This window comes from Gadus macrocephalus, chromosome 16, assembly GCF_031168955.1.
Source record: "Gadus macrocephalus chromosome 16, ASM3116895v1".
NCBI lineage: Eukaryota > Metazoa > Chordata > Actinopteri > Gadiformes > Gadidae > Gadus > Gadus macrocephalus.
In genome coordinates this window covers 15,382,419-15,404,839 of record NC_082397.1, presented here as the reverse complement: position 1 = coordinate 15,404,839, position 22,421 = coordinate 15,382,419, and the positions used below count along the sequence as shown (strand labels likewise).

General features: G+C 48.4%; 1 protein-coding gene across 1 annotated transcript in view; it reads right to left on the bottom strand.

The window, feature by feature from the left end:
- Positions 1 to 5,193: 5,193 nt before the first annotated feature.
- Positions 5,194 to 22,421, bottom strand: part of sik2b (salt-inducible kinase 2b) — a 43,018-nt gene continuing 25,790 nt past the window's right edge. The window contains exons 5-15 of the mRNA XM_060075446.1: positions 20,356 to 20,480; positions 19,488 to 19,611; positions 16,355 to 16,581; positions 15,814 to 15,966; positions 15,133 to 15,291; positions 12,963 to 13,194; positions 12,443 to 12,736; positions 10,585 to 10,745; positions 9,637 to 9,744; positions 9,090 to 9,178; positions 5,194 to 8,952 (exon numbers count right to left, since the gene is read on the bottom strand). Of these exons, the coding sequence (XP_059931429.1) occupies positions 8,322 to 8,952; positions 9,090 to 9,178; positions 9,637 to 9,744; positions 10,585 to 10,745; positions 12,443 to 12,736; positions 12,963 to 13,194; positions 15,133 to 15,291; positions 15,814 to 15,966; positions 16,355 to 16,581; positions 19,488 to 19,611; positions 20,356 to 20,480 (2,303 nt within the window). The 3' untranslated portion in view covers positions 5,194 to 8,321. The remainder of the gene's footprint in view (positions 8,953 to 9,089; positions 9,179 to 9,636; positions 9,745 to 10,584; positions 10,746 to 12,442; positions 12,737 to 12,962; positions 13,195 to 15,132; positions 15,292 to 15,813; positions 15,967 to 16,354; positions 16,582 to 19,487; positions 19,612 to 20,355; positions 20,481 to 22,421) is intronic.

Sequence of the window (22,421 nt, the reverse complement as noted above, 5' to 3'; positions counted from 1 at the left end):
TGATGTGTGTGTTTTCGTAACAGGTGTTAGATGACTGACAAGATCTATGGGGGGGCCCCCTTTGGGCCCCCCCATACCAACTTAGTCTTCAAATCTAGTGCCATGGGACTCCGGTCAGGATTTGTTACAGTTGCCCTTCAATGTAGCAGGCTAAGGGTTTCTGAAGAAGCCTGCTTTACGTAGCATTGGAGTACAAATATTGTGCCAAATGCTCATGTAATTGCACTAGCACTAGTAACCTGTAGATTAGCTTAGTTTAACGTCATTCCGTGCTGTCTCTGTCAAATGTGTGGCTTACTTTAAGTCCACTGGTAAACCACGTTGGAACACCCCTGGACAAGGGGATTAGTCATTGGGTGTGTGCTAAAGTTTTGTTCCATTTTTCACTAGTTGGTTAAGGTTTGGTAGAATTGTTTGGATGCTAGCGACGTGATGGCGTATGTACAAGAGCCTTCCGTGGCCAGGCCACAGTTGCGACGGTCACGGCCAGATGGCCTAGTGTGAGTGCAACCTTGATTGCATTTGTATACTGTTTATCATTGGATGTTTATGCAATTTGTCTTAATTCATCCGCAGTGAAGCTGCATTTGACTATTCCAGGGTCGTTTTGTACAGGCTTTCAATTGACCATGTTGACTAGTTTGTGGGAAGTTTTTTTTTTCTTTACCCTTGCTTACAATCCAACGGTTGTGACCACTTATGCAACTGGGCTGTGAACCTTGCAATTCTAGTTGCATATTTGTACACGCAAGCTTGTCCATTTCTATCCCCATCACTAACACTAGCTTCAGTATTTCCTTGTAGGCCATTAGCTGACTTGTGTATTGGAGTGATGATTTGGGTATTTTAAGATGCTTGAAAACCTAAAATAAAGCAAAATGCGTGTCTGGTGTGCAAGAGCCAATTTGTTGGCTTGCAGTAGTCGAGGAGTTGCCGTAGGTCGTAAGCCATCTGGAGGTTGTGGCAATGGAGGCTTGTGGTAGCTCTGCCATCCAAGAAAGGTTAATTCTTCTGAAGCATGATTAATAGTAGGGATCGACCGATACCGTTTTTTTAGGGCCGATACCGATATTTTTTCATCAGCCTTAGCCGATACGCCGATACCGACTTTCTTGAGCCGTTTTTTTTTTTTTTTTTTTTAAAGAAACATTTATTGAACTTCAATATAAAAAACAATATTTAACAAATAGTAAAAACAGGTGAAGTAGAACAAGTAAGAACAAGTAGATGAACAATATTTAACAAATAGTAAAAACAGGTGAGGTAGAACAAGTAAGAACAAGTAGATGAACAATATTTAACAAATATTAAAAACAGGTGAGGTAGAACAAGTAAAAAATAAATAAATAAATAAAAATTGCGATAATCAGTGTCGGCCGATAATATCGGCCGACCGATATATCCGTCGATCCCTAATTAATAGTTTAGTAAATGGAATCTATTCATATAGAACTATAAAATCCAAGACTGCAGCCAGTAACTTGGATCGCAATATGTGGAAAGTATTAGTCTTCATTTGTAACAAAAGAATAATTAACATGACTAACTGGGTTTCTTCCATTTTCTAACTAGGGGGACTTGACTGGTGAGTCTACTGGATTAATCAGTAGCGGTACTTTGCCCAACAGATTTGATGGCATGACTACAGGGTGACAAAGACAATTATTCCCTGCCTATCAAAAGAGACTTCTAAAACATATCTGCTAGAACAGTTCCTATAGTTTTTGTATAATTTGGTCATGCTGCAAATTTACTTTTTGTAGTTGCTCCATATTTAGTTCTTTGACAGCCTCACCTGCTAGAAAAGTCTATTCAAATCTATTCACTCATATTAATGGCAAATACCCTCTTTCAGTTGGTGGTTCAACACTGATGTCTCTCTAGGCTTGAGGGAGAGCTCACAAGTAAATTACGCGAATGTCCTGGAGCAATTGGGAATACACTTTTATTTAGTCTACCTGACCAGGGACATCTTTGAACTATAGGTCACCTAACCCAAACTTTTCACTCTTGTTAGGTTGTCCTTTTCTCTTGTTTTAACCCGAAAAGGGCTGAAATATCAACATTTCAGGTATTCTGTTTGGATAATGTGCAAAACTTGTGGCTTCACTAATAAAAACAATTAACGAATGTATTTTTCTTGTTAAACTATTTAAAGATTTGTATGCAAAATATTTCTGCTCAATTTGTGGTCAATGAAACTCTGACATTTTTTAATTTGATAAAACACAACTATGGGTTAAAGGTATTTGCTTTGGGCATCTGTTGATATTTTTAGAATCTAGCTCCATTGCCGTTAGAAATGGTGTCTCCCAGTACTGCAAAGTGCTTCCACAAGTTTAAAAAATGGGCAGAAAAGGAACTGCCAACTAAATCTATTTAACATGGGTAGAAAGTTTCCATGGAAGCTCTTGGCTGCTGGTTCCCAACACAGCTCCACTGTTAGCCTGTGAGCTTGCGTTTAACTTTTCGGCTTTTGGTGACTTTCACAAAAGAGAAATGAACTGGTTAATACAATAAACAAGACATTTCATGGTACCATTTTGAACTGTTTGTGGATATTGCATTAAATCCATATGCTTGAAACTTTTCAATAATGCATAACAATGGAATGAAATAAATAGTTCAAGCAATTTGTGGGACTTGGCTGCTTTTACATTATTACTCATTTTGGGGGTTATTTCTCTCCAACCTGCAGGTCGTGCGAAGAATCATGGGAATATTCTATAAATGTCTTCATATCATCTTTCGTCGCAACACTTCTGCTGCAGCCGCTGTTGAAGCGTATGAGTCCTTTGAGGAAAAGGGGTTCTCAAATGTTGACCCTCAGTCACCTATTGCATCACTTCCTTTAGGGCTTCGGCCTCCTAATTGATCATTATAGTATAATTGAATACCCTCTTTCATATATATGATACCTCCACCACTGGGACGTGGCAACAATTCTCCAAATCCATATGGGGGGGATGCTTGTGGACAGTAGGGGTGTATACTCGACATAAATAGGAAGCAAACTCATCTCACAAATGAGTAATGACATCTCACAAATATTTATTTAATAAATTGTTTCAATTTAATAATCCAAAATCCGTTGGCTTTTTGTCAAGGGAATCCAGGGCGACGCTCACTTCCGGGTTGGCCAACATACGTCATCCCTCCACCACTCTACTGTAAAAACACATGTTCAAATTGAATGAGAATAATAATTCTGCCATAGTATTTATTTAAGGGGGGGGGGGGGATACAAGTCTTTTGGCCATTTGTAGTGTTGATCAGCAGAGAAATAATTTGTCCGCAAAGACGGTGACGTCGCTTAGCAACGGTAGACGCTGGGGTAGACAAGTCACCGGACTACTACCCATGCAAGTGAACGGAGCGTTCCACGGCATTGAGAAGACCCGTGTAATAAAGGCCTATAATATTTCTGTTTATGGCATAGATTTCTCCTCAGATTAGGCCAATAAACCCATGGTAAAATAAAAATAAAAACGCTCGATCAAAGGCCCGGCCCGAGTATAGTGGTGCGAAATATCGGCCCGCGTCGGGCTCGTGCTCGGGCAGAGAATCTAAACACTGACTGGAACTACTTAGCAGGTGTCTGTAGGGCTATATCAGGAGTTGATGCACGCACTGCAGCCAATCAGAATCAGAGTATTCCCCCAGACCGTGGTCTAAACAATATTATTCACGAGTTATAAACAACCCCTACACATCAATATTAATGATAACCCTGTGGAAATTGCCATAAGTGAGAGACACAATTTTGCACGTTGAGCACACAGTTGTGTGACTCGTTTATTTAGTAAGAGAGAAACAGGAAATCAAAACGTGCTGAAGGTAAACAAATCCCGCATGGGCTCTGACGTCATGAGATGCTCGTAATCCTTAAAAGGGACAGCGATCCCTGAACCACCAAGACAGTAAACGACATGCCTAACACAATTGAAAGAACAACACATAACAAAATACTGTAGGTGAATTATGTTACACTCACTACAACCCATTAAATACGGTATGATTTCTAGATGTCATGGCAACGTCCGCTCGCGACACTGGACTTGCGATCGAGGCATCGACGCGGACGTTCATTCACATAGCCAAAAACAAGAGAATAGATGGCTAGATAAAATAAACATCAAGACATACAATTCTAAAAAGAACAGATGAAGCAGCTACCCTTTTATAGATTTAATGGAAATTGTTATGCTCTGATCAAGTACTGAAGGTGTTTTTTCTTGAGGTCCACTTTAGTTCATTTGAAATAACTTCAGGCGAGTACTTTTTTAATTTCCTCCAGCCATGATGTACTCAACGGTAGTTATATTTATATTATATATAGGGTTAGCAAGTTTTACTTTGACACTAGCCACTCATCTAGAAATGAACTTACTGCATACAGAACAGTAGGCTAAGTGATGGTTACTTAATGGGTCCGTTCTCAGATTGAATACATTTTGGCTACCGTAGGCAGTGTAAAAGATTTTATCCATCCAGTAAAATACGTAATGTATAGCTTACACTTTGGCTTATCATTTCTTTTCACTCTTGCTTTATTTTTGCTGATACTTGCCGTCTCACCCAATAACATAACATGTTTCTGCTAGAAGTCCAGGGTAATGTGTTCATTATGAAGTTGGATGGCAAGTATCTATGCAGGGTGGGACCTTTGGAACTTTTGTATACATTTCAGTTGGTTTGATCGCATGTGTTAAATATCATTTGATGGTTGTGACATATTTTTCCATTAGTCTTGAGTATAGTACTCCAAGAAATTTGGTTTAAAAAGTGCTTTCAAAAGTTTGCGAGTGGCCTATTCATATAGTATGCTCAAAATTGAATGAAGCAAATCAATGCTTTCTTTTAACGTGGGTGACATATCCTTTATGGAATAGTGCCCTGGGTGCATTGAAAATTAGTAGATGTAGGCAATTGAGGTCTGTATACCTTCTTTGGATAATGAGAACTCAAAGACCTGCAGGCAGAAGTCTCAAGCTAATTAAAGGTGCAGTAGGCAACATTAAAGTGCTGTAATTGGTTCGGAATTACTGGGTGAATGCTGAGAATCTCTTGTGGTTCATTGCGCCTTCCTCTGGAGTACGACAACAGAAGAAAGCCTACCCGCTTGCTTAAAAACATTTGGGGGAAAAATTGCACGTGTGCACACACACAAACACAAAGGAAGGGTACAACATGTTTATGTTCAATAAACCTTTTTAATCTCAACAGCAAGGTAGCTTATGTGTGGTCAACATCAACAAAGGTAAATATAAAACTGGATTTCTATTGATAACATTGATGTCTTTGTTCAACAGGAGGTGCAATCATGATACTTGGAAAGATGTCCAACTATAATCAATTTTTCTTTTGTCTCCATCTTGAGAAATATTGCTCTAATACTTTTAAATGGCATATACTGAACAAGCGACAAGAGAAAGCATGGTGGCTGGACTGATCTAAAAGCTTCTGGAACGCCACACGGTGGTATTCCAGGTAAGCTTCTGGAACCCCACACGGTGGTTGTCCAGGGAAGCTTCTGGAACACCATAATGTGGTGCTTCAGGGAAGCTTCCGGAACACCACACGGTTGGGATCCAGGGGAGCTTCTGGGACTATAACTTTGGTTTTGTACCTTTTTGTAAAACCATACTCTACGTGGTTCTGGAAATAAAAGAAATAAACGTAATGAAAAGGGTCTATAACGCTGTTGATTTAATTTATACTATATAAAAGAAAAGTAAAAAGGCACACTGAACACGATTCAGGTTCAACACAAAAACTAAAACCTTCGGTGCACTCCATGAGTGTTACAAGATTCACTAAACCTTCTAATTTGTACAAAAGCACAATTACTTTAACCCATTGCTGCAGACATCCCCCTCTCTTGGGACTTAACAAAGCAACAATCGGTCCAACCAAGTCTGGTCATTTCTTTGAGAAAATGATTTTTTGTGTCCATTATCTGGGTTAGACAGAGGACAAATGTGTTTCCTACAGATTTGGGTTTGGTTTCATCCACCAGGAAACGGTAAACCAACATGCTCGCTCCTCCTCCACCACCATCACTTCCACTCACGCAGTGTCTCCTCTTCCCCTGCCACGTCAAAGTGCTCTAGTATTTTTACTTCCACAGATTGCCATGTAGGTCTCTAGTCTAACCTGAACAAAAATAAAGGATCTGTGATGGGACAGTACTACTGTTGGTTTGAAGTGTCTTCTATGATCCCCGGTAAGGACTGTTGACTAGAAACCACACGGAATTCACACATAATAGAAAAGTTGCTGCGTTCCCAGTTTGATTTTGAACACCTTAAGTACTTGCGTCAGTCCAGATAACTGCGCGCAAGCGGTGGCCCTGTCTGACTCATACTATTCAGACTACAGACAGCCTCAACATGTTTAAGCGATAAACCCCAAAGATCTTTACTACTAATGTGGCTGCCATTTAATAAAGGCTCAACCCAATCACCATTTTCGATAGGTTCCAATAAAAGCAACATTTTCAGAGAACGGAAATCGGTGCGCTTCAAGTACATTGAAAAAAATCCAAGTGCTTTGAAAAACAATACAATTTGCCTCCCTGTCGCAGGCTTGCTGTCAGTCAAAGAGCAATTGTGAGCCCCTTGGCTAAATCCAGTGTCAGGTGACCAATGTCTTTCTGGTGTTTGTCTTACAGCAGCCCCCTGAGCAAAGAGGGAAAACATTCCTTCATCTAATCCTATTAAGAGAATCTTTACGGTGTTAATTCCATTAATGCCAACATTATTCCACAGAAACACCATTTCATCATTAACAAAAAAAACAGGGTATTACTGTAAAAGGGAGGAGAGGGGCAGGAGGTTATTGGATTAAAATAATCACTTGTAGGCTACAACTGTGCATCAGGGGAGGAGGTATGTCTACTGAAATGTAGATAGGTGTATCTGCAGCACCCATGTGACATGTTCAACAGTTTGAATGGGAAGTGGAGTAAGCCTTGAGACAATTTCAGTCAGGCAGGCAGACAGAGCTGCAAACACACGCTTGACACAGCGTCCCCCCCAACCACAACCCCAGCTTATATCTGCACTTGCAGGGGGAGTGAAAATAATATATCTCGGTTACATCATCAGCTCAAGTCTTGTTGTCGCCGATGACTCAGAGTTCACCACAACCAATCAGAATTGGCTGTACAGATGAGGCCTCCTTTACCCATTCGTTTGTTTTTTTTACAATCGTTTAATATCACGAGCTAATATTGCTTCAATATTGCCAGAAAAACAGATTGATATTGACTAATGAACACCGCGACTTCTTCACCCAGCATGCATGAACAATTCAAGCCCTTGCCCTCCGTTCATCAGGTCAACATGTGCTCCGCTGGATCTCTTCAAATAAAAATGAAGCCCATGCCGCCGATATATGTGTGCTGACAGGTAATCACTTCTGCTTAGGAAACCTCACCTCCAATCAAATGGTATGAACACTGTTCAGTAGTGTAAGAGTTCAATGTGGTTCAGTAGTTCAATGGAAAGCAGAAAGGAAAGTATTCAGAAATGAAACTACTGCTCACTGAATCTGTCCATTGTCCGTCAATCATATGCATTTATAACAGAGGCAATAAGCAGTTGTTTGTTCTAATCAAACAAAGTTCAGCATATTCATATAAGAAAGAAGGCGGTCAAATGTAATGCTTCAAACATTTTGTAAATGTAGTCGTGAAACCTATATTATTATTATTATTATTATTATTATTCAAAAGTACCCACTATGGGCATCTTGCAGGACAAGGTGGCATGATAAACAAGCAACTGACTCATTCCTTTCAAACAAAGAAAATGAATGCATCTCGAAATGATTCTACAAATTTTCTGTGTCCTGGCGTTGTTGACGTCCTACTCGCAAGAGAAAATGTGCCATTAAGATGCTGTGCTTTTGGTTCCAGATAAGCCCCCCCCACACAGACACCTAATGGGATCAGCTGCACCATCCACAGGCTGCGTCCTGTCCCGACCCCACCACCACCCTACCTAGGTATACGTTGGGGGTAGGGAGGGAGGTGGGGAAGAGGTAGGGGCCGGGCATGACTTCAACCAAGGAGGAGAGGGGTAGGTAGGCTGAGGGAGGTTTTGGTAGAGGAGTTCGGTTTTCGTTTGTCTTCTTCTGAGGTTCACTAAGAAACAAGGAGTCAGTATTTTAGTCGTACACGTTTTTTCCTTCTTCTACGCCTCTACCCCCCCGTTGCCCCCCCCCCCCCAGCCCTCATCTTGCTGACCGCCGTAATGCGGCACACCGCTTCACCAGCTCCCCACAGCTTGACGCCGCCCGCTCCCTCCGGCCGGGCTTCAGTTGACCATGACGAAGCCGTGCTGGGAGTCCACCGTATCCATCATCTCGCCGTCCAGCAGGGGGTCCTGGAGCTCGGGGGGCAGGGTCAGGGGGTCGTACTGCCCCGGCCCCGCCATGGCCAGACCCCCGTCGCCGTACCCCCCCACCATGGAGCGAGGCGCCGGCTGCCCGGGGTCCAGGGAGAAGTCGTACTGCTCTGCGTAAAGTGCCTCAGCGGAGGGTCCAGGGGTCTGCTGCTCACAGCAGGAGGGGTAGCTGCCGTAGCCCAGGGACGGGGGCTCCACGGGGAGCTGGTGGTGGGGGTGGAGGTGGAGGGGCTGCTGCTGCTGCTGCTGGGGGTAGTGGTGGTGGCTCATGTAGGGGTCGAACACCATGCCCTCCCTGGGCTCCACCAGGGGGAGCAGGCCGGCGGGCTGCTGGTGGAACGAGGACGAGGGCTGGGGGCCGATGTGCTGATGGGGCTGGGTCTGAGAGGGCCCCATGGGGGGCATGGCGGGGCCCTGGGTGGAGCAGACCGGCGCGGCGCCAGGGGGGTAGGAGCCCTCGGCGATCTGCATCTGGTTGAAGTAGGACTGCAGCCCGGCGCTCTGAGGCTGCTGCTGTAGGTACATCCTCTTCTGGTGCAACCTGGGCAGGCGGGGGGAACAAACACACACTTTGTGTAGACTTGGGACCCATGTGAGGTGTGGTTACTGGTTGTCATCGGTGGTGGTGGTGGTGGTGGGGGGGTGGTGGGGTGGTGGTGGTGGCGGCGGTGGCCGTACCTGTGCTGCTGGAGCTGCTGCTCCAGGCTGCGGGGCGTCTCGTTGCAGAAGAGCTGGCAGCTGGCGGGGCTGTTAGCCAGCGCGTTGGCCTGCAGGAGGGCAGGCACAGTGGGACTAGGTCACCGCCATGGCAACCAGCTACAAAACATTCACCAGCCCCCCCCCCCCCCCCCCCCCCAACACCCCCATTCCGCTCAGCAATGAACCTGCTAATGCTGACACGTCTCCCACATGATAAAGTCTGCACCTAAATACCTTTTGTAAAATACACGAGACGTATGGAACAGGCTTATAGGCAACAGGATTCGATTGTGTCGTGAGAGATCAACTAGACATGTCAGCTCTGGGTTAGTTAACGGAAAGCTTAGCTGAGGGAGAGTGTAACCGATGCTATGGGTTGATATGTGAAGTCTGCCCGAGCCGTGTGTACAAACATCTTCCAAATTCAAAGCGTGTTCATTTCACGGCTCCTTCCCTCTTGCTCAATGAACACACACACCTCGTCTAAAAGTGGCTCCGCGTACCCACTGGGAGGTCATTGGGTTACCTGCAGTCTGTGGGAGAGGTACTGGGTCTCTAGGCTCTGTCTGCGGGACAGGAGCTGGGGGCCCCCCTGGTACAGGGCCCGGCCATCCTGTTGCCTGGATGCCTCGCCCTGCACACACACAGACACGCAGACAATATGTGACACAACAGGAGATAGGGAGACAGTGGCGTCTGTAAACAGAGCAGTCTCTGCACGCATGTACGCACACACACACACACACACAAAAAAACAACAACTCAAAGGTAATACAATTATGCCCATTAGGGTCAGTGTGTCCCACAATCTAACCAGCTTACTAAAGCTGTGCTGTGGAAATGCCACTGGGCTCCTGCCAGATGCCTTATCCTAAATGATAAGTGCTCCAGGGACCGGACATTAGTCAAATGAAATGGAGACAAATTAAAAGGATAATGGCTGGTAGCTTCATGAGCATCAGAGAGCTGCATTATTATTACATTAGTGGTGGCGGGCACATTGGAAGCATTGTTTGGTGTTCTTTCTACTACCTTTCCTGATTTCCTTTGCCTGGTGTTTACGGTAACGATGGCTCAATGATACTTCCTTACATGGCTATTCACTTGCGTTCAGCGGTGTGAGTTGGTACGTGTGTGGCTGGGCGTCTGTGTGTGTGTGTGTGTGTGTGTGTTCCCTCTCAGATCAGGACCAGTGAGTACCAGTTACTAGCCTGGTCCATTTGAGTGACCTCAACAATGCCTCTATTCTCCCTGGCCCGGGGTCCAGGCCCCAGGGGCCCCGAGACAGTAAACAAGCCACAGTTGGCTGCCTCTTCTGGGGTTACACAACCGGCAGGGTGGGTGACTTCTTTCTGATGATGAGGTGTGAAGGGCAGTGGGGTGAAGAAGGGGCTGGTACTATCGAGGGGGGGGGGGGGAAACGTTATTTTGTGCGTGTGCGTGATCACGTGCGTGTGCAGGCAGACTGGCTGACCTCCAGGAGGTTGTGCAAGTGTTGCTGTGGCCCGAGGGGACCCGCAGGGCCGGCCCCCTCGCCGGAGCCCATCTGCTCCACCAACATCTGGACCTTATTCAGCTCCAGGATGCCTTTGGTCCGGGCCAGGTTCTGGAGGTGCTGCCGGAACGCCACCAGACCTGAGCGCACACACACACACACACACATAGACAAACACACACACACACACGCACACACACACACACACACGCACAAACACAAACACACACACACATATATAGATAAATATATATACATTTTTAACCTTTTTTATTGACTGATAACGAGAGGAGAAGAAAGAAGGAAGGTGAATGAGAACACAGGCTCCTTCATGGCTTGACTGGAGCGTGTGTGAGGCTGGCAGCATAAAGGCTGTAGCAGCTGTCGGTAGCGCTCCCCTCGCCCCTGCAGCAGTGTGACTGGATGTACGTCAGCGGCTAATGTGGGAGTGTTGGCGTTGACGCTGAGAGAGAGAGGGACGAGAGGTAAAGGGGGGGGAAAGGTACAGGCAACGTGTGTGTGTGTATGTGTGTGCATCTGTGCGCATGGGAGTGCAGCAGCAGCAGCAGCAGCCTTGATCACACGCCCTCCCGGTGGGGACTGGTTCTGTCTGTGAACAGGGGGGGGACCTGACTCACCCTGATCCAGGAGGCTATTTAAAGACTAACAGCGTCGTGTGACGCAAGCCCCTACACCCCCCCACTCCCCCCTCCCCCACACCAGTACGTCATCACGAGATGTCTTAGAAAGCCTCCCTGGTACCCGCGTCATGCAGGGTGGGGTGTGTGTGCGCGTACATCTCTTTCATCCTCCTCCTCTTTAGACTGTGATTAGGTTTTACGGGGCTTCAAGTACGGTTGCTATCAGGCTGTGAGTGAGGGCACTTGCGATGGTCTGGGTGGAGAGGGAGGAGAGGGAGGTTGGGGAGACGGGGAAGCGTACTCACACTCTCCTTCTGGTTCATTACGTTCCCCACTGCCTACTGTGGGACAGGTCTGTAATCATGCAAGAGAGACTGGAGGAGAATTCAGTTTGGACTCACATTGTTAAATTAGTCTTCTTGGTATTAATAAATACTGTAAAGGCACCTTTGATATAAATCCATATATAATTTTGTGGATGGAATTTTGCAGCGACTGAAGATGTGATTATCATTAGTATTTGATTATTAAGTAATTAACGACTGACACAGTTCTAGTTATCCTGCATTGTTTTATATCCTCACGTTTATCACCAAACACTTCCTAATGAGCCTTGTAGCGTGCTAATGCACGTAACCCCCCCCGGTCTGTAAATAGTGCGGGACATCGACCTCATGTCCACAAACACGGACCCCGGTCGTCTGCTCGCGCCCCCATGCCGTCTCGTCGGGCCTCACCGGTGTGTTTATACCCGTGTTTTGCACGGAACAACAGACTCCCGTATGACCGCGCGGTACACTAGCGTGTTCCCAGAGCGCACTCTGGTCTGAGGGTGTGAAAGGGGTGAGGAGGAGGTCGGACCTGGCAACGTTCAGTGTGCTATGTGTGAAAGAGGCAGGAGGGAGAGATGAGGACAGGGAGCCGGGGAGAGTGTGAGACGAGAATGTAAAAGGCGACAAAGGGATGGGAATGGAGTGTGCTCAGGAGAAGGGAACAAAGGGAGGAAGCACGAGCGTGAAATGGACTCCCAGGGATCGACACGGTGCAAGAGAAACCGAGGCTCTCTCTGCAAGATAGGGGGAGTCACGGTAAGAGAAAGGAAGAGAGTGCGCCAGAGGGAGGGAGGGGGAACCAATGCAGCGCACAGTGCACAGTAGCAGCAGTGTAAGGGGTGGGCGGGAGTCGGGGGGGCGGACCCTGGGTGAGTGAGGTGTCAGAGGCTCGTCTGCCCTCCCTGAAGCTGATGGGCGAGCGATTGTGGGTCTCTCTGCGCTGGGAGGTCAGGGCGGCCATGGCGGGGTTGGCGGGGCGGGCGTTGAGGAAGGCGCCGGAGGACTGGCGCGGGGCGGGGCCGGTGGCCAGCACCACTTCACTGAGGGAGGGCGCGTCCTCCAGCAGGCTGAGGTCGCTGTGCACCGAGCCCATGTCGTAGCCCATGTCCGAGTCCACGCTGCCCAGCGACGGGTTGTGGCCCAGGGTATACAGTTTCCCTAGGGGGGGGGGGGGGGGGGGGGATCAGATCAAACGGTTACAAGGGAGGAAAACAATGAAATAAAAGAGAAGTCTCACTATTGTATGAGTGAAGTACTTTGTATGTATTGTTCCATACACACGGACTCGATTGCAACACCTTTTAACAACGGCTTTAGAATGAGTGTCATCAAGTAACATGTCCAAATGACAGACGCAAAGTGCCCGACGGATGAGTGGCCGCACCTTGGCTGGAAGCCCCCGGCTGGTTGGTGACCTCAGAGAGCGTGTGCCTCCGCTGGCCGAAGCGAGCCGTCTGATAGGCCGAGAGCAGGTGGGCGGGGTCGTCCTCGGCGTCGGGCTCCTCCGTCTCGATGCCCTCGTCGATGGACGTCTCCATCATGTTGCTAGGCGACGAGGTGGAGGACTTGCGGAGGACGGCCGGGGGGGGCAGAGGCTCCAGCAGGCAGCCGTTCACCTGGCGGTGCAGAGACCAGGGAAACATCCGAGAGAATCTATTATGGTCTGGCGTCAGGGAGGACACTTAATAGCCCGACGGCGACGCTTCAGTATCGGCTGCTTTAAGTTGCTTTAAAGTCGTCCCAAGGTTAAGACATCCGCACCCTGTAATATTCAGACGTAACGACGTGTGTGTGTGTGTGGGTGGGTGTGTGCCCGGGAATGCATATTTGATCTCCCTGTTAAATGATGGAAAGACCTGAGTGAACTCGACGAGCCGTACATTGACATGACATCCACCATAAGGCTCCGTCATCCTCCCTTGCGTGTTCAGAGCATTGCTCGGCTGCACACACACAATCGATGGCGGTCATTTGTGTGGTGAGAAAGGGCTAACTGGAGGAGAACAGCCGCCATGCTGAGAGGGGGACTTCCTTCCTTTATTTCTCTCCAGCTTCTCTGCCATTACTGCAACTGGACACATACTAGGCGAGAAGTGTGTGTGTGTGTGTGTGTGTGTGTGTGTGTGTGTGTGTGTGTGTGTGTGTGTGTGTGTGTGTGTGTGTGTGTGTGTGTGTGTGTGTGTGTGTGTGTGTGTGTGTGTGTGTGTGTGTGTCCGTATGTGTGTCCGTATGTGTGTGTGTGTGTGTGTGCGTGCGTGTGTGTGTGAGTGTGAGAGAGAGAGAGAAAGAAGGTGGGGATGTAGGAATGCAGGGTTGGGGAAGTATGCTCTGAATGAATGTTCCACGGGATAGGCACTCCTACACACATGGGCAAACACACACACACACACACACACACACAATTTGATGCACACGCTGGCAGGTTGAATACATCAGGTTGAGTTGCCAAGGGCAACCAGAGGGCCAATGTTGGTGTAATAAGAGACGCTTAGGTCTAATTCCCCCTTCCTTTTATTTTTTTCATTGTAGCCTGCCAGGCAAGGGACGTTTTTAATCACGCGCACTGAGCATGCACAAACAATTTTAAGGAACAGAAGAATTATGATAAAGAAAGAGCAGAGACACCAAGACAAGCACAATGAACGAAGAGAGAAGTGTCCAAGTTCCTTGACTGTCATGGGGCCCCGCGGAGATTCCCATGAGCTTTACATAACCAGGGCCCCCTAATCTTTTCGGCGTACTCATTCAAATGTCAATGACGTACACGCTGCTGTACCCATACGTTGCTCCCGGACACCAGCTGACGTGCTACTTATCGCCGGGCGCACGTCACAGTCGATAGGTGATAAGAACCATTAGTAACAGCCATCCACTTCGTGCCAGGAGAAAAGGTCGGTTGTTAGCACCCATGAACCCAAAACATGGCAGGGAAGGAAGCGAGAGAAAAAGGGTGCGTGTGTGTGTGAGTTTGCATGTGAATTAGTGAGTGTGTGTGTGTGTGTGTGAGTGTGTGTGTGTGTGTGTGAGTGTGTGTGTGTGTGTGTGTGTGTGTGTGTGTGTGTGTGTGTGTGTGTGTGTGTGTGTGTGTGTGTGTGTGTGTGTGTGTGTGTGTGTGTGTGTGTGTGTGTGTGTGTGTGTGTGTGTGTGTGTGTGCAAGCCGTGAAGAACAGGCAGCTGTCGGTGGGGATGAGGGTGCAGCCTGAATGCTTATATAAGACGGCAAGATAGCTGCACTGTGATAAACACACACACACACACACACACACACACACACACACACACATACACACACACACACACACTCTGAGGCTTGCTAGGTCTTACGTATCAAAGAGCAGTCGCAGTTAGGCTTACGGGAATGAACTTCTAGAACTTTCCAGGAAGGGCTTGAATAACTTCATACACGGAAAACAAACCCCACTGAGAGAGAGACAGATAGAGAGTATACTATAACGGACACACCAGCTATTGATTTAATACAGCGGGCTATGGAGAGAGAGGGATGGATTCACAGAGAGAAAGAGAGAGAGGGTGACCGACATGAGTGGACCTACTTTGGGGGTGGTGACGTCTTCAGCCATGAAGTGGTGCTCAGGGGGGCAGGCCTGGGGGAAGGCGAAGGAGGTGTCGGAGGAGGCCTGGGACAGAGCGGGGGACCGCAGGAGCCGGACTCCCTGGGGGAGCACTCCGACCTGGCTCGGCCCACTGGTGGACTGGGTAGGGGGAACGGGGAGGAAGACTCATCGGTGGGAGGCAATATTGAAACAAAATTCAAGTGATCAAACATAAATAATTATTATGGAATCTCAACGTAAGTGCAACTGAACTACTTTTCTAGAGATGAGATCCTGGAGGTAGGGGATGGGGAGGGGCAGGAGAGGCAGGTGCTGGGGGGGCCGTGACAGACATGAAAAGGCTAATGAAGATTAGAGGTGAGAAGGAGGGCCGTCAGACCCGAGGGGAGATAATGGAAGTGGCAGCGGAGACGCGGGAGGATCAAGGCCAGGTGAGGGTGGCTGCTGCCGCACATGGGGGGAGGAGGAGGAGGAGGAACAAAGAAAAGAACGGAGGACGGACCAGGGGGCGGGAGAAATGAAGATAGCCTCTTATTTGTTGTGTGCTGCAGGTGTGCATATCAGCCCTTTGATCAAGGGGCAAGGCAAAGATGCTAATCCCAACACTAATGCATAACAACCCCCCCCCCACCACCCCCCAGCCCAGCTTGCTGCCGTTACCTTGGCGACGGTCTGCTCGGCGATGGTGCTGGGCCGTCTCTGGCGCGGGTCCAGCCTCTGCTCCACGGGGAAGCTGCAGCGGTGGGCCTTGAGCCGCTCCACCAGCAGGTAGTAGATGGCCGCAAAGTGGTTGTAGCTTTTGTTCTGCAACGACTGGAGCAGAAAGGGGCCCCAAAGGGACGTATTAGGGCCGCGAATGTGTGGTGGACTGGTTTCAACACGACCGCTGCTGCAGTGGCTTTCAAAATTCAAAACAGTACGGCGGTGATTTGCAACTTTAAAAATACGATGAAATTAGACATTGTCGAATAAAGCCCAAGACAAATAGCTTCCAAGCCACCCCAATATGGACTAGGTGAGTCCCATGCAAGTTCATCATTCTGAACTGCACAAAGATTACGCACTTCAGTGAAAGACTAACAAAGTGTTTGTATCGCTGTGTGGATGAAGGAGAGCGATCGCACCCTGATCATCCGTTTAAAGAAGCTCCACTCTAAACACGCCTAATGCCCCGTCCCTGGTCGCTTCCCCGCTCACTCACCTCAACGGTCTTGTGCTGGTCCACGCCCAGGCTGTGCATCAGACGGAGGACCTGCTCGCTGTACTCCCCCACGCCTGCCTCCCCCTCGTTGGGCGCGGCCGGCTGGTACAGCATGGGCCGCTGCACCGGCACGTCCAGCAGCATCCACTTGTGCTCCTTGATCTGGGCCACGGACAGACGCTTGGACGGGTCCAGCACCAGCATCCTGCGGATCAGGTGTTCACAGTCTGGGCAGGGGGGGGGGGGGGGGGGGGAGAGAGAGACAGAAGACGCAACACAATGGGGGTGAGTGCTTTTGCATGGTCTAGACAAGTCTTTCACTTTGGATTGGTTGGGTTGATTAGATTGTAATTAACAAAGGAGTTGGGGCAAGTCATTTACAGGCTCTAGGATGCCCACATTAGGGCTTTTGAAACCCAACGCTTTTGGCTAGGAGTTAAGAAACCCTAACTACTACACTCTCCTATCCTGTGAAATTAGCTTCAATCAATCCAACCACGTTTGTAAAAGCAATAAGAAACTGCTTCAGCTTGACGGTGGTGTCACAGGGACTTTATATTAAACCGTCTTTAGCTTCCAGTTCCAGGGAACATGGGCTACATTGACTAGATAACCAACAAGACTATACCTTCCTCCCCCAACACTCCCCGTCATGGCGTCTTTCTGTGCTTTCCACTAGGCGTGTGTGTAGCCTCTTTCCCCTCCTCCTGCTGAGAAGCGGCCCCCTATAGCTGGTGGTCAAGTGAGTCTGAAGTCAGACTCCGCTGGGGACTCTTAATAGCATTACAGTCCCCTAGGCTGGGCCGCTCCGGCTAGCCTGCCTGCCTAAGGCCCCCATCCCTCATTTTTATACTGCCTCTTACCGGCTGCCCCTGCCACAGTCATAATTTATCTGTAATGGGACTACTACAATATGAATCCTAGTGAATAATGCACATGGCATAAAGATTCAAGAATGAACGGGCATAGGCACAGACGCATGGTCCAAGACACACACACACACACACACACACACACACACACACACACACACACACACACACACACACACACACACACACACACACACACACACACACACACACACACACACACACACACACACACACACACACACACACACACACACACACACACACGTCTGGCTACCCTGCTGTTCTACTAATGTACCCCCCCCACCCCTCATCATAAAGTGTATCGCAGAGTACTGAGGTTTGGCAAAACAAATAAATGGAATTGCATTTGGCATCTAATTTGAAATACACTTCATTAAAACACAACCTAAAAGGGTTAACTTAATCCAAAAGGATGAGGTGAAATAGCAGAGCTTAGAGAGTCTAATAATGTTCCACTGTAAAAAGATTCAGTTCATGTGCAGCATGCTGTACCCGGGCGTAAGTCAGCAAGCCTTTGGACCGCAGGTTCAGCACGGCTGCTGCTACTGCCTTGTTTATAGCAACCAGGAGAGACTGTGAACCGCCCTGGAAGCTAGCAAGTCGCTGGGGAGAGCTATGCTATGAAGCTGGCATGGACTTGCTGGCTGATTAGTTGTCTGAGTGATTGACTATCCCAGCCAGAGCGCCATTACACCAAAATGACTCCACTACAAAAACATCCCTGTTTGAATCTGTCCCGGGGTGTGGAGTTACATAGCGTTAGTGCCGTGCTTTGATCTAGCAGCACACGGAGACGTGGACGCGCTAACCTTTACAACCTGTACTGAATTCCTTTGATCACGAAGGAGACACAGAGCTAGACAATGTAAATAATAATTCAGAATAATTCAAACGGGTGACTCAGACACATGCGATGTGTCTGAGTCACTGTTGGTAGACCCAACGTAACGACAAATTAACAATAAAGCACCAGACAGAGACTGAGGGAGGAGGTCGGGGGGGGCAGCTTGTCTGGGTTGCACAGGTGCGTGCATATATATATATATATATATGTCTGTGTGTGTGTGTGTGTGTGTGTGTGTGTGTGTGTGTGTGTGTGTGTGTGTGTGTGTGTGTGTGTGTGTGTGTGTGTGTGTTGTGTGTTCCTTGGATGAGCGAGCAACTGGCCGTTTCCCCCCACCATCCACCCCGGCCTGAAGGCTCCTCCAGAGGGCTGAGGCGGCGTGGCGTTCGAGGCTGCGCCCGAGTGCCGCGGCTTTGGGTAGCGAGGGGAACACCAGGAGGTCCACTGTGGCTCCACGGAGGAACCGGCACACTGTGTTCTCGTTCCAGGGGGAACGTAGAGTGGTGGGCGGCGTACTGTGCGTGCATGGCCGTAACTCTCCCTGCATCCCCCCCCCCCCCCCCCCCCCCCCCCCCTGATGGCCCCCGCCCCCACGTCCAAATTGTTTCAAGATCCAGAACAATTCCTGGTGGACCCGCTCAAGCCCCCCACCCCCATCACCTCCATCACCTCCCCCGCCCCCCCTGGAGAATGCGTCATGCACGACTTCAGACAGCATTCTGCTGGAAGGACAGAGAGAGCGGGACCAAAAGACACATGGATGCTCTTCAGCACTACGCAGGCAGACGGACAGAGACGGAGACAGAGACAGAGAGAGATAAAATAGAGAGCAAGAGAGGGAGAGAGGTACAGGCGCCTCAGAGAAACAGGCAGTAATACAGTCTGGCTGCTGGAAGCGTTTCCTGGCTCTTCTCCAGGTTACATAAACAGCCTGAACGATTGAGATTATCTGTTGCTAGTGGAGTAGCACAGCCAACGCTGGCGGTGCTTCTGATTAACCGGACTGTCCCACTCTGTGATGCACATGTGCGCACATATGCATCACACATGCAAGTGTGCAGAGCCCCAAAAGTTTTTGTGCATACTTTCAAAACACAAAAGCATAGAGAGAACACACACACACACACACACACATACACACACACAAGCTTGAGGAAAAGACAAAACCTTCAAATGAATTGTTAATGATGTGAACTGGCGTCCATGTGCAGCCACAGTGCTACGTGCTAACTTTTGCTTCCAACCAGAAAGCCTGGGGATTTCCTGCTTCTGCTGTTGTGGCTCATCATGGTGCACTCATGTGAGGACAGAAAAAGAACCCTCTAGTGGTGGGGGATCATTGAGCTGCTCTCAGCGGTGTTCATGTGCAGCCGTGTCCCGATCGAGGCTCTACCTTCGGTCATGAAGTAGGGGATCCGGAAGCGACCTTCTAGGACTCTCTGTCTCAGGACGGGCAGGGTAGGGCCGTCAAAGGGCAGCGCCCCGCACACCAGCACGTACAGCACCACCCCCATGCTCTGCAGAGGGAGACGGAGAACACACACACACACACACACACACACACACACACACACACACACACACACACACACACACACACACACACACACACACACACACACACACACACACACACACACACACACACACACACACACACGGAGCAGTGTGAGGACAGAGGCTGGGAACAATCATTACATCATATATCAATCAGCGGCTTCCGGATGCGAGCGGCCCCTGGATTATGGTCGCAAGGAGGACTCACGTGCACACACAGGGCCGTGCACGCAGCTCTCTGGATGATTATGTCATCGAGTGGGGGCTGTGCTCCGCGATTGGGAATGAAAAAAAATACTTATCTCTTGATTGCTTTGATAGAAGAATAGGCAGAGGGGATTATGCTGGTAGGACTTTGTTCTGAGTACACGCGGATCAGATTCATTTGGAATAATGGTACTGCATGTACCTTAGCGGTTCACCAACATTAAACTAGGCGGGCAGGATAGTGCCGTGGTTGGGGCATTCAACCCCCAGCCCACGAGGCACTAGGCACTAGGTACGAGGCACTAGGTTCAACCTTCAAGGTCCACAGCCTACCTATAAGCGTCCTGGTGCAAGATTCCTCATATCTCTACATGTGTACGCAAGTCTTCTTAGATTAAAGTATCTAGTGGATTCCACACGTAATGCGTAGTACATGCCTCAAGTTCCAGGGCTGTACCAGACTGTCAGTGCCGGTGCTCTTATATCTTATATCCTACCCAGATGTCCAGCTGGGGCCCCTCGTACTGCTGGCCCTCAAAGACTTCGGGGGCTGCATAGGGGGGGCTTCCGCACCACGTGGCCAGAGGCTCCCCGGGATGGAAGAAGTTCCCGAAGCCAAAGTCTGCATGAGAGCAGAGAGAGAGAGGGAGGAAGGAAGGGGGCAAGGGTTAGAGGAAGCCACGTCAAACTTCAATTTTGGTTAAAAGTGAAAATGGGTTTATTCACACTAGCGGTCTTCAGCACATGCTGGCGTAGTGTTTCTTGAATGAAGGAGTTCAATATATGTGTAATATGTTGGAGGTAGGGAAGATTTTGCGACCGGGAGAAATTCATGAGAATATTATAATAAAAGAAAAATGAAAACTTTATTGTGGTGGCAGAGGACTGTGTCCACATCCCTGTGGGGTTAGCAGCAGGTTTTACATAAGAAATGCTCAGCATATTTGCTCAATGAAGAAGCCGGCTCCAAGGCAGCCTCCTCGGAGGCTGATATGAGGTCATCAAAAGCCAGCAATTTAATTTGTTGTCTGGAGAACGCTGATCATTTTATCTCCACCAGAGGATCAGTTTTAAAAGAGGTTACATAAGTGAAAGTATGCATGCATGATTCAGTCCTATAGTTATAGCCACATGCAAGCAAATACAGACACTGGCAATCTGTGTTTCTCTCTCGGTCTCTCTCTTATGCACACGCACACGCACACACACACACACACACACACACACACACACACACACACACACACACACACACACACACACACACACACACACACACACACACACACACACACACAAACACAAAACACACACCACAAACACACACACACAAATACACTAACAAACACACAATCACACACACACACACACACACACACACACACACACACACACACACACACACACACACACACACACACACACACACACACACACACACACACACACACTATCTAAAGCACACTCCGAAGTACCAAGTCTGTCTCTGATTAAAATTCAACCCAGGGCTGTAGTAACATCTCGGTATGTTGCTCAATCTTCCGGAGCCAACCTACGTGCCTGTCCTCTGCAGTAACACAGTGCGGGGCTGTGACCCTGCCGCCCGGAGATCTGAGGAGGAGACCTCTCCTTCTCCCCTGGCCCTGAGGTGTCGCTTGTCAGGAGCCGGCCCGGTGATATCGGCGCCACGGCCCGGGACTTGAGAACAAGGCTGGCTTCAGTTCGCTTCTACTGTTTTTTCATTCATTCTTCCTTCCTTTCTTCCCACCGCTCATAATGGTCCCATAAAGACACCAAAGGAGCGTGACGCCGCACTGACAGATAGCACTAATGAAAGAGGCCAGGGGTTGAATAACAGCGGGTGGCTGACACACATGCACACCCACACGTATGCACGCACGCACACACGTCACAGCCCGACAGTGATCTGAATGTTGTGATCGGCCGCTGGTGGGTGATCCAATATGTCTCCTCGATGATGTTTTATGGAGAACACACATGAAAGGAGAGCCACTGAACATGTGGTCCACATCGGTCTGCTTGTGGAGCATGAGTTGTGCTCTAAGCGTTAAAGAATGCTACTTTTGTTTCGGTCTTCTACCCTAGTTAACACTGCGTTTGGTCCCATAATCATCAAAACCATCGTTGTTTGTTTTATTTTCGGATGAGGCCCATTATTTTACGCCAACGATATTTACAGACAGCTGGACACTGGGGCACTGAAACTAATAGGTGCATCTTATGTGTATGCAAAATACTGACAATGATATCACAACTAACAGGAAGGTTTCTACTTTGACTAGAAACAAATAAACTTGAATACGAGTAAAGGTTGGACGACATATGGAAATATTTATTATCACGATAATTATGGTGAACTTTAAACAATATCAACAAATATGATGATATGCTTACAGAATCAAAATACCATTCTTTATTCTTCGTCGAACAGAACTGAATGTAATTATGTTACACATGGATATTTCGACAATGCTATTGGACTAAAACTAGTTTTCCTTTCCCACTGACGGTCAAGCGTCACACATGATAATTTTTTAAGGGC